We start from the raw sequence: 13,055 nt of genomic DNA, 5'->3' as shown, positions 1-13,055 counted from the left end.
TTTTTTGAGGGTTGGCAATATTAAGCTTCCTTTCCACCTGTTTAGAATTTAGCCAATCAGGAATTTCTGTAATTAATTTCCCAGCAATAAGGTGTTTCTTCATTGTCTTGTGTATAAGTTTTTGCTGTTAGCCAATAAAACTTTGTGGGCGGGTCCTAATCATTCATGAAAGGTCTCAAATTTCCGTGAGGGTATAAAAACTGCTGATTTTCTTGTCTCTAGGCCACTCGTATAACATCTAACTCAGTGTGTGAATATGTAACAGGGGGCGGGAAGCACCTCTTTCTTCAGGCAGCAGCTCTTCAACAAGGTAATGGCTCTTTAACATCTTTATTTCTCGCTAGCTCAGCAGTTTAACTCGCGGGGAAGGTTCGAAACCTTTAATATGCAACCTATATCTTTAAATATGTAAGCCTTTTCAATCCTTGTAAAAACTTCACAGAACTTGAACTGTAATTCGGGGATAGAGAGTGCTTTACCCTCTCGATCTCCCCTTCTTTTGTAATTGAGGTGACTACGTTTTCATAACCGTTTCTACGCTTCCTTAATGTGTTAAAGTTTCTTCATACGAGTCACCTCCCTAGCTTGGGATTAGCCCCTGTGTTATCAGCCTAGCGCCACATAGGTTTTAACAAGCTTTAGTGTAGGAGTGCAAGTACTCGCCTCCATTCATCTTTGTGTTTGGGCCATTTAATTAACCTTTAATTTGCTATTCAGGCCTCGTAGGTTGGGTACTAGATACCCCTGTGCCTTTATAATTGTGCCTTGAGAGGCAGTTTAGAGGAAAGTTTGTTGTTGCCTTTAACAGGCGTGAGAAATTGAGAGCGGGTTAGCTCTTTCTGAGGTGATAGATGTGCCTCTAGGAGGCCCAATATGTGTCTTTGGAGTTAATGCTCCCTGTAATGAAGGGGCTTTCTGCCCTTTGAAATGTAATTCTGTAACTTGGTATAGTTGAGCTAAAGCTCAAAGATTGTCAGATTGGGGCTCGGACCCCAGAACTTGTAAGAACCCGAAACTCGGGCTTTCCTTGTAAAACTACTCTGGTACCTGATTTTGTTATTTCCCCTAGTGGAAACTGGTTAAATTTTTCTCTAATCTTGGACTTCTTGATCGTGTACCTGATTTAACTTGTTGTTATTTGTTGTATGCTCAAAATTCTCTGTCACCCTTGTTAAGTTTCGAAAATGTAACCTTTATTGAAATTTTAGATTAATCTTTTGGCCTTGTAGTTTAGACCCATTCCAACCCGCACCTTCTTTCACCTCTGCTGTTCCACAGATACCTCGGAACAATAATAATAATAATAATAATAATAATAATAATAATAATAATAATAATAATAATAATAATAATAATAATAATAATAATAATAATAATAATAATAATAATAATAATAATAATAATAATAATAATAATAATAATAATAATAATAATAATAATAATAATAATCCCCCCTGCAAAACATATGACCTTGCCACGGTGGGGAGGCCTGCGTGTCCCAATGAAGCAGATAGCCGAGCCGCAGGTGCAACCATATCGGATGGGTATCTGTTGAGAGACCAGACTAAGGAATGGTTCATCGAAAAGGGGGTAGCAACCTTTCGGAAGTTGCAAGGGCGGCAGTCTGGATGATTGACTGATATGGCCTTGTAATAATACTCACTATGGCTTAGCCGTGTTGATACTGCTACACAGCTGAAAGCCACGGGAAACTACAGCCGTAACTAACTCCCGAGGACATGCAGCTCTCTCTGTATAAATGATGTACTGATGATGGCTTTCTCCCGGGTAAAATATTCCGGAGGTAAACTAGTCTCCCATTCGGATCTCCGGGTGGGGACTACACGAGAGGGGGCGATCATCAGGAAGATGGATACTGACATTCTGCGAGTCGGAGCATGGAATGTTAGAAGTTTGAATCGTTGTGGTAGATTAGAGAATCTGAAAAGGGAGATGGATAGACTAAAGTTAGATGTAGTTGGTGTAAGTGAAGTACGTTTGTAACGGATCATACACCAGAACAAACTAAATTCTGACAAGACAAATTGTTGTTAAGAGCTTGCTCCTCAATGGTGATCGTAATTAACATGCCCACGAGTTACGATCAAGATAATTAACAACAATTACAAGCTGGGCGCCAGGCTTCTAAATTAATTGTAATTTGAAACTGAATTTAGATCTAAAAAATACTAAAAATTTAATGAGATTATCCCAGTCGTGAGGTATAAGGATACTAACCATTACATACTATGTGGAAAAACATAGGGAACCTACTAAAAAGTAAATTATTTAATGATGTACAAAGAAAAAGGTTTTATTCCATAAATGGATGAAATTATGTAAAAACGAGTTATTCCCCAAATTGAAAATTACTGACTGAGATTACAATTAAACACAACACATGCGGACTTGCGATAACAGGGCTAATTAATGCTCACCAGAGGTTGATCTTTTCGTCGTCTGCTTCCATGGTTGATAGTTGTCGTCCCTCTTCCAACAACATCATCCTCGGCATCTGCTTCCTGGAATGGATTCCACCCCGAATCTATCACTCCCTATTTTGCTAAGTACCAAAAACATAGTACCAGCCTTACAATATGAAATTCCACATCGGAATTAACTGGACAGAGAGGACTGAAAACATCCAGTACTTCTATATTATATGAACTTGCCTTTCTAAATAATCTGAGTAAGTCTCACAGAGCCGATAAGAAATATTGAGTGTAAGCACATCATAAGCGATGCACTCAGATAGCAGAGTGACTCTCTAAAAGCCTATGGACTACCTGAGAATGGAGACTGAAGAAAGCTGGATGCAGAATGCAGAATAATTTTCACCACGCAGTGTACATCTATATATCAAAAGGGTGGCGACGTACATCAGCTCTCATTGGAATGACATATCATGTGACATTGAGGGAGGAAGTGGGATTGTGAAGAGGATTATTCTACATTCTGCATCCAGCTTTCTTCAGTCTCCATTTTCAGGTAGTCCATGGGCTTTTAGAGAGTCACTCTGCTATCTGAGTGCATCGCTTATGATGTGCTTACACTCAATATTTCTTATTGGCTCTGTGAGACTTACTCAGATTATTTAGAAAGGCAAGTTCATATAATATAGAAGTACTGGATGTTTTCAGTCCTCTCTCTCCAATAAATTCCGATGTAGAATTTCATATTGTAAGGCTGGTACTATGTTTTTGGTACTTAGCAAAATAGGGAGTGATAGATTCAGGGTGGAATCCATTCCATGAAGCAGATGCCGAGGATGATGCTGTTGGAAGAGGGACGACAACTATCAACCACGGAAGCAGACGACGAAAAGATCAACCTCCGGTGAGCATTAGTTATTATTAGTTATCGCAAGTCCGCATGTGTTGTGTTTAATTGTAATCTCAGTCAGTAATTTTCAATTTGGGGAATAACTCGTTTCATCCTTTTATGGAATAAAACCTTTTTCTTTGTACATCGTTAAATAATTCTTTTCAGTAGGTTCCCTATGTTTTTCTACATAGTATGTAATGGTTAGTATCCTTATACCTCACGAGCGGGATAGTCTCATTAAATTAAGTTTAGTATTTTTTAGATCTAAATTAGGTTTCAAATTACAATTAATTTAGAAGCCTGGCGCTCAGCTTGTAATTGTTGTTAATTATCTTGATCGTAACTCGTGGGCATGTTAATTACGATTGCCACTGAGGAGCAAGGTCTTAACAACAATTTATCTTGTCAGGATTTAGTTTGTTCTGGTGTTTGATCCATTACACGTTGGCAGGAAGAACAGGATTTCTGGTCAGGCGACTACTGAATTATCAACACAAAATCAAACAGAGGAAATGCAGGAGTTGGTTTAATAACGAATAAGAAAATAGGGCAGCGGGTAAGCTACTATGACCAGCATAGTGAAAGAATTATTGTCGTCAAGATAGACCCCAAACCAATGCCCACCACAACAGTGCAGGTCTATATGCCTATTAGCTCAGCGGATGATGAGGAAATCGAAAGAACATATGAAGAGATAGAAGATTTAATACAATATGTAAAAAAAAAAAGTGACGAGAATCTAATTGTGATGGGAGACTGGAATGCAGTGGTAGGCCAAGGAGGAGAAGGTAATACAGTAGAAGAATTTGGATTGGAACAAACGAACAAACAAGGAAGTTGGCTGGTTGAATTCTGCACTGATCATAATTTAGTGCTTGCCAATACTTGGTTCAAACACCACAAATGACGACTTTATACATGGACGAGACCTGGAGACAGTAGAAGGTATCAAATAGACTTCATTATGATTAGGCAGAGATTCAGAAACGAGGTGTTGGATTGCAAAACTTTCCCAGGAGCAGACGTGGACTCTGACCACAGCTTGTTGGTCATGAAATGCCATCTGAAGCTGAAGAAATTGAAGAAAGGAAAGAATGAAAAAAGATGGGATCTAGAGAAGTTGAAAGAAAAGAGTGTGAGGGATTGTTTCAAGAAACATGTTGCAAAAGGACTGAAGGAAACACAATAGAGAAAGAGTGGATAGTCATGAAAAATGAAGTCAGCAGTATGTAATGTCACTTTCAACTTATATTTGGAGGCAATCATGTCAGAAGCTTTGGACCGAATACTAAATGCAAAATAGCTGTGATTGATTGATTGATTGATTGATTGATAGATAGATAGATAGATAGATTGATAGATAGATAGATAGATAGATAGATAGATAGCTAGATAGATAGATAGATAGATAGATAATTGCCACACTACTGTAAATTCACATTAGTCATCCTGGAATGCTGACCACATTAAAAAGCACAACTATAACATGACATGCTATGGTAGGCATCTCCAATGGCTCACACTTAGTGAGGTATGGCAACTACATGTTCCTGCTGAGTCTAACATTGCTTCCATTAATTTTTGGCAAGTGTCACTTATTCAGGTTTATGGTATGTACCCTCTTGGTCAACATTTGCTTTGTCCCACAGGTGGGGGTGGTAGAATACAAGCATGGTGTCCTCTACCTGTTGTAAAGGATGACTGATGGGGTAACTCCCACATGGGCTCTGGTCTTATGAGTGTTGATTTGCAACCCTCAGGCCCCTAGTTGAGCCTGGCATTGTTGCCACTTACTTGTGCTAGTCTCCTCATTTTCCTCCACAGCCAGGCATGACCTTTATGGCCATTCTATTCCTTTTCTCATTACCTTCATTCTTTCCTTGGATCATCATGTCAGATGCGGCGTTAATTCTATTTCTACACTTTGCTCTTGTTGAAGCATAATATAAAAAAACCTGCTTCACATAGATATGTTGTTACAAAAGGAAGAAGTACTCGTATAGCATGCTTAGCAATATTGGGGTATTCTCCCATAACACTGCACCAAAAGTCATTCAGATGGAGGTCAATGAACTTCTGTTTTAAATTAGAGTCAGAAATAAAGAGAATTAATATTTCAAAATCACTTCCACTGAAACTGTCTGGTTTGAGCAATACTGAAAATGAATTCTATACCCAAGAAATTGTATCCTCTTCAATTGCAGGAAAATACTCTGATAATGTTACCTGTAAGTCCTGCAAGATGCTGCTGTAAACTTCATCTGCAACTGTAGATTCTGTTTCATCCAGAAATTGATTCAGTGTAGGAAAGTAAGATAAGCTTTTCTCTTCTTCAGTTGCTGCCCAGAATAAAGTTTCCTTTTAAATGATGAAATGTAAAATATTGTGACTTCCTTGAATAGGGAGATTAACCTAATTCAACTTTGCAAAAATATCTGCAATATATGTGGGCTCCATTAGCATGATGAATTTGTCAAAATTAATGTGTTAAATGTAAATTGTCCTGAATTATCTGTTAAGAATACTAACAACTTGCTCTGAAGTTCAAATAGCCTGACAAGTATTTTGACACTAGATAGCTATCTTACTTCTGTGTGTAGTAGAAGCCTTGTATGCTGTCTACCCATTTCCTCACAGAGTAAACAGCCTGGAGTGAAGTGGGTGAGATTTGACACAATTAACCATTTTAACTGCATCATCAGGCACACTTTTAAGGGTTTCTGGCATCCTTTTTGTTGCAAGAGCTTGTCTACGTTAAGCACAATAACTTTTGGTGCTTTGTGGAGCAACATTCAGAATTTTCATTACAGTCTCTTTTTATATCATTGCTCGTGTACTGTCATTGCAAACATCACAACTTTTACTGCAACCAATTTCCTGCTTCATTACAAAGTTATTAATGGAATTAAATACAGTATTTCTTCTCCAGTTGTTTTTATTTTTTTTATTTTATGTATTCACATAGGAGCAAATCTTCTATGCTGTGGAGTTATTAGAAACATATCAAACAAATACCAGCAGTACGGTTAGTCTGGAAACGTCACTATACTCGTCTTAACTGAAAGGCATACCCATCAGAATTTTTCAGTCAGTGAAGGAACTCTTTCTTAATGTAATCAGCAAAATCATGAATTCATCATGAAATTGTATTATTTGACAACAGTACTTTGTCAACTTTCTTTGCTGACTCTTCATCCAACATGCAGGCCACAATATCTTTTGCACACAGCTTTACAAATATTTATGCAATAATATGTGCTCTCCCAGCATACACTATATGGTAACGTACACAATAAAATGCTTCCATTGCACTATTGTTATTGGTCTTAGCAAATTTATTCCGGGTAAATTCAATGTTTTCTAGTAAATCACATCTTCTTTTAAAGAAATTAAAATCTTTGTCTTGCATTCAGAGTGACTGGTTTCTAAATGTCTGCATAATTTATTTGGAGCCATTGAACTATCTGGATGTGGTGCTGGTAAAACCAGTTGAGCTCTATAGAGAAACCAAAGTAATAGATGGTATTAGTGATCATGAAACTGTTTTTGTGGTAATTAAAAATAAATGTGAAAGAAAGGAAGATATTAAAATTAGGACTATTAGGCATTACCATATGGCTGATAAAACAGGCATGAGAGAGTTTTAAATAAGTAACTATGATCAGTGAAAAACGGTAAATAAAAATGTAAACATACTCTGGGATGGGTTTAAAGCAATTGTTGAGGAATGTGAAAATAGGTATGTACCTTTAAAGGTGGTAAGGAATGGTAAAGATCCACTATATTATAACAGGGAAGTAAAGAGACTAAGAAGGAGGTACAGGCTGGAAAGAAATAGAGTTAGAAATGGCTGTGAAAGTAAGGAGAAATTGAAGGAACTTACTAGGAAATTGAATCTAGCAAAGAAGTCAGCTAAGGATAACATGATGGCAAGCATAATTGGCGGCCATACAAATTTTAGTGAAAAATGGAAGAGTATGTATAGGTACTTTAAGGCAGGAAGGACATTCCAGGAATCATTAATGAACAAGGGGAGTGTGTATGCGAGGATCTTCCAAAAGCAGAAGTATTCAGTCAGCAGTATGTAAAGATTGTTGGTTACAAGGATAATGTCCAGATAGAGGAAGTGACTAATACCAAAGTATTAAAATTTACCTATGACAGCAATGGCATTTACAGTAAGATACAACAGTTCAAAACTAGAAAAGCAGCTGGAATTGATAAGGTTTCGGGGGATATACTAAAGACAATGGGTTGGGACATAGTGCCATATCTGAAGTACTTGTTTGATTTTTGTTTGCATGAAGGAACTTTACCAAATGAATGGAGAGTTGCTATAGTAGCCCCTGTATATAAAGGAAAGGGTGATAGACATAAAGCTGAAGATTACAGGCCAGTCAGTTTGACATGTATTGTATGTAAGCTTTGGGAAAGCATTCTTTCTGATTATATAAGACATGTTTGCAAAATTAATAACTGGTTTGATAGAAGGCAGTTTGGGTTTAGGAAAGGTTATTCCACTGATGCCCAACTTGTAGGATTCCAGCAAAATATAGCAGATATCCTGGATTCAGGAGGTCAATTTGGCTCTATTGCGATTGACCTATCTAAGGCATTTGATAGGGTAGATCATGGGAGACTACTGGCAAAAATGAGTGCAATTAGACTTGACAAAAGAGTGACTGAATGGGTGGCTCTGTTTCTAGAAAATAGAACTCAGAGAATTAGAGTAGGTGAAGCTTTATCTGTCCCTGTAATAATTAAGAGGGGAATTCCTCAAGGCAGTATTATTGGACCTTTATGTTTTATATATATCAATGATATGTGTAAAGAAGTGGAATCAGAGATAAGGCTTTTTGCAGATGATATTATTCTGTACAGAGTAATAAATAAGTTACAAATTTGTGAGCAACTGCAAAATGACCTTGATAATGTTGTGAGATGGACAGTAGGCAATAGTATGATAAACAGGGATAAAAGTCAGGTTGTGAGTTTCACAAATAGGAAAAGTCCTGTGAGTTTTAATTACTGCGTTGATGGGGTGAAAGTTCCCTTTGGGGATCATTGTAAATACCTAGGTATTAATATAAGGAAAGATCTTCATTGGGGTAATCACATAAATATAATTGTAAATAAAGGGTACAGATCTCTGCACATGGTTATGAGGGTATTTAGGGGTTGTAGTAAGGATGGAAAGGAGAGAGCATTTTTGTCTCCGGTGAGACCCCAACTAGAGTATGGCTCCAGTGCTGTGACCCTCACCAGGATTACTTGATTCAGGAACTGGAAGAAATCCAAAGAAAAGCAGCTCGATTTGTTCTGGGCGACTTCCGACAAAAGAGTAGCGTTACAAAAATGTTGCAAAGTTTGGGCTGGGAAGACTTGGGAGAAAGGAAATGTTTGCTTCAAGAAATCAAGAAATTCGTGTAACCAAAATTCGAGTAATAGAGAAATAAATACACGTGAAGAATAGGACAAACGACCGGGAAATTTAAGTTATGGAGAATTCTAAATTCCCATGAGGGGATTAGATATTTTTCACCAATACAGCATGTCAAAAATGTCAAAAACATATCAGATGTAAGGCTTTTCAGGCGTTTGCTCTATTAACCAGCGTTTCGTCTTAGGTCTGACACTAGACTCATCAGAGTGGGATGTGTCAGACCCTACCCACTGATGCTGGGGTGTATGCAGGTGAACTACTACTACTACTACTACTACTACTATTCTTGTTTTCATTCCTCCCCTGAAGGGGGAGGTGGGCCTCTTAGATGGTGACGCTGTCGTTCAGGCTGGGAGATTTGTGACGGTGAAGGAGATGTGCCGAGAGGGTGAGGGGGTAGGCGGCCGTGGCCTATACTACGAACTATACTGGCATTCGCCTTAGTGCAGGAGAATGGAAAACCATTCTCAGGACAGCCAACAGGTGAGGCCAGGCGAGAAATGCAGCACTGTACCCCGGGCCCGTCTCCCGAATGCAGAGCTGTGACCACCTCTCCTCTGCTCGGTTGGCCGTTCAGAGTACAGAGCTTATGGGACAACAACCCACTCTTCATCTACCGATCGCAGGTGAACCCATCAGAAGCCCTTATAAGAGGCACAGTCTGATAACTGCATACAGGAGATAAATCTCCACAATGGAATTATTGCCCGCCTAGCAATTCCGAATGGAAAATTCTAAATTCCCATGGAGGGAATTAGATATTTTTTACCAATAGAGCATGTCAAAAATGTCAAAAACATATCAGATGTAAGACTTTTCAGGCTTTTGCTCTATTAACCAGCGTTTCATCTTAGGTCTGACACTAGACTCATCAGAGTGGGATATGTCAGACCCTACTCACTGATGCTGGGGTGTATGCAGGTGAACTACTACTACTATTCTTGTTTTCATTCCTCCCCTGAAGGGGGAGGCGGGCCTCTTAGACGGTGACGCCGTCACTCAGGCCGGGAGATTTGTGACGGTGAAGGAGATGTGCGGAGAAGGTGAGGGGGTAAGCGGCCGTGGCCTATACCACAAACTCTCCCGGCATTCGTCTTAGTGCAGGAGAATGGAAAACCATGGAAAACCATTCTCAGGACAGTCGACAGGCGAGAAATGCAGCACTGTGCCCCAGGCCCGTCTCCCGAATGCAGAGGCGTAGAACCACGGTAAAGCCGTGACCACCTCTCCTCTGCTCGGTTGGCCGGTCAGAGTACAGAGCTTATGGGACAATAACCCACTCTGCATCTACCGACCATGCAGGTGAACTTACTTACTTACTTTACAAGTTTTCATTCCCCACCCCGAAGGGGTTGGGCGGGCCACCTAGAGGGTGTCGCCCTCTCTCTGGCCAGGAGAGATGACGGGGTTGAGAAGATGTGAGAAAAGAGGGAGGTGGGTAATTTGATGTATGGAATTAGGAGGTGTGTGCGGATAGTATTTAATGATTGGATATGTGTGTAAGGATTAAATAAGTTTTAGATGAGAGGGCTAGGATGGAACTGAAGAGTTAGAAGGTGTAATGTTGCGGTTATATTGCATAATGAGGTGGTGAGGAGTCTGAGGAGTTCAAGTTGCAGAGGCGGTTGATAGAAGAAGTTAGGTGGAGGTAGGGGTGGATGGACGGGTTGACTAGGTTGAAATGAAGGACTGGCTGGCCGGGGGCGACGAAAGGGAGTGTTGGAAGTATGGCGAAAAGGTTGGGGTGAGGAACGTGAGGGCTCCACTTTGAAGCGATGTCGAAAGATGTAGGCACCAGTGTTGATAAGTTGTTCCACATCATTGTCTGTGGGAGGGTGTATTCGGACCATAAAAGTAGGGCCGGAGGCGTTGTAAATCCTGAACGCACGACGAGCGGGGATGCCTGCTGCCTGGAGTTCTTCGAGAATGTCCCGTTCTGAGATGGTAGGTTCTACACCGCGGATGACACAGCTTGACATAGTGTCCAGAGGTGGTGGTTGCGACTGTTGCAATCTCCACAATTGAATTATTGTCCACCTAGCAATTCCGAATGGAAAATTCTAAATTCCCATAGAGGGAATTAGATATTTTTCACCAATAGAGCATGTCAAAAATGTCAAAAACATATCAGATGTAAGGTTTTTCAGGCATTTGCTCTATTAACCAGCGTTTTGTCTTAGGTCTGACACTAGAATTTTAGAATTTTAGAATTTTCCATTCGGAATTGCTAGGCGGGCAATAATTCCATTGTGGAGATTTATCTCCTGTATGCAGTAATCAGACTGTGCCTCTTATAAGGGCTTCTGATGGGTTCACCTGCATACACCCCAGCATCAGTGGGTAGGGTCTGACACATCCCACTCTGATGAGTCTAGTGTCAGACCTAAGACGAAACGCTGGTTAATAGAGCAAACGCCTGAAAAGCCTTACATCTGATATGTTTTTGACAAATTTAAGTTACTTTGATAAACTGAAAATTTAAGTAATGGAGGTTCGAGATATTTAGGTTTGACTGTATTAATAGTAATACTAATACTGCTGGGTATACTATGCCTTATGCAAAGGGAGCCAAACAAAAACTTTGAAAGGGAAGAGATTCACTGTACCGAGAACAGCCAGGTCAGACCAGAACAAACCAAAGAATGTGCTGTTAAGAAAAGGTGAAAGGCTGGTATCCAACGATGTTCTAATGTACATCTAATAGTACCATTTTAAAATGCAATGATTGAAAAAATTAGTATGAACACAGCCTACATGGAGTGTTACTTGCTGAAACACATTGGACTATATTCAAGTTTCTAAATTCTTCTAAAAATCTCCACGGATAGTTTTACTAGCAATATTTACAGATTAGGGTAAGTGGGATGAGCATATCAATTGGTAACTTATATATGGACTACTTAATAACTACAATACTTGTTTACATCAGAATGACCTGCAGCACCAATGAAAGTAAACAAAACTATTCGTTCTCATTTTAAATAAACCTTCAGTAATATACCTGCCAATTGATGTCTGGAGCCGTCATTGTGGATATGCACCCTTGTAACATACGAAGTGTGAAGTCTGCAGTATTCCAACTTGGAACCTCTTGTGAACCAGCCACATTTCCACACCTGAAATTAACAGGTCATGGATATTAAAAAAATAAATATTCCATTAAATCTAAAGATCTGCATTGTTAGGCACAGTAGTTGGACTAAGTTTAGCCTATGTCTGGCAAGGTGCTCGGATCATAAGGTAGATTCAAACTTTTTTTTTTTTTTTTTTGCTAGGGGCTTTACGTCGCACCGACACAGATAGGTCTTATGGCGACGATGGGATAGGAAAGGCCTAGGAGTTGGAAGGAAGCGGCCGTGGCCTTAATTAAGGTACAGCCCCAGCATTTGCCTGGTGTGAAAATGGTAAACCACGGAAAACCATCTTCAGAGATTCAAACTAATTCAATCTATGCCCTAGTTATACTTCCTCTTAAGATGATGATGATGATGATAATAATAATAATAATAATAATAATAATAATAATAATAATAATAATAATAATAATACATTAATTATTAATTAATTATTATAGTAATTGAGCCATGTATTTGATTTCCCCTCCTCCTTATACTATTTACTATGTCTATTTTAATGGTTTTCAACTAATTTTATGCACTACTGTGTTATTTCGTCCCTTTGAGTTGTGCCCTTGGGCAAATTATAATAAAGTATTCCTAAATTATGGTCCCAGGGTAAAGGAGCTTTTTCCGCCCTGGGAGCAGCCTGCCCTGTATTTGTCTCCCTTTGCTTTCCCTCCCTTGCCCCTGCGGATGCGCCGTTCTCTTTTCACGCAGCCTGTCTGTGTCGCCTTGCTTCACGTGGTCTTGCGTCATAGCTACTCTTGTTCTTGCCTTTGCTCTTTCTCACTTGAGCACTTCACAGACCCGTCTTTGAACCCAGGACCGCTAGGGGTATGGGAGGTAAGCATCTAGACTTGCTTAAACTTACGGATGATGGGAGGACATTCCTTCAATTGTAAGCCACTGAATGGATGCTGAATGTTGTTTTAAGGCATTATAAATGCCGAGTTGCTTGCTGTTTACTGCAGCTCACTGCAGCTTAAGAGAAGTTATTGGGAGTTTGTGCCCTTGGCAATTGTAAATATATATATATATATGTTGAATGATGTATTCAACTTCCCTAGGAGTCTTAGGCGCTTAGAAGCATCTCTTAATGAAAGTATACGGTACCATGGTATGTATGTTAGGAGAATTTGCGCTCCTCCTTGAGTCACTTGAAGTGGCGT

At 39.5% G+C, this 13,055-nt stretch overlaps 1 protein-coding gene across 5 annotated transcripts in view; it reads right to left on the bottom strand.

Annotated features, from left to right (window-relative positions):
• The window catches only part of LOC136866203 (uncharacterized), an 873,476-nt gene that overhangs the window by 110,610 nt on the left and 749,811 nt on the right, over positions 1-13,055 (bottom strand). For all 5 annotated transcript variants that reach the window (XR_011017926.1, XM_067142959.2, XM_067142960.2 and 2 more), the window contains one exon: positions 11,769-11,883. Coding sequence is in view for 4 of the 5 variants with exons in the window: in XM_067142959.2 (XP_066999060.2) it covers positions 11,769-11,883 (115 nt within the window). In the remaining variant the exon portion in view is untranslated. The remainder of the gene's footprint in view (positions 1-11,768; positions 11,884-13,055) is intronic.

This window comes from Anabrus simplex, chromosome 3, assembly GCF_040414725.1.
Source record: "Anabrus simplex isolate iqAnaSimp1 chromosome 3, ASM4041472v1, whole genome shotgun sequence".
Classification (NCBI taxonomy): domain Eukaryota; kingdom Metazoa; phylum Arthropoda; class Insecta; order Orthoptera; family Tettigoniidae; genus Anabrus; species Anabrus simplex.
The sequence above is the reverse complement of the archived record's forward strand: the minus strand, read 5'-3'. Positions and strand labels throughout refer to the sequence as shown.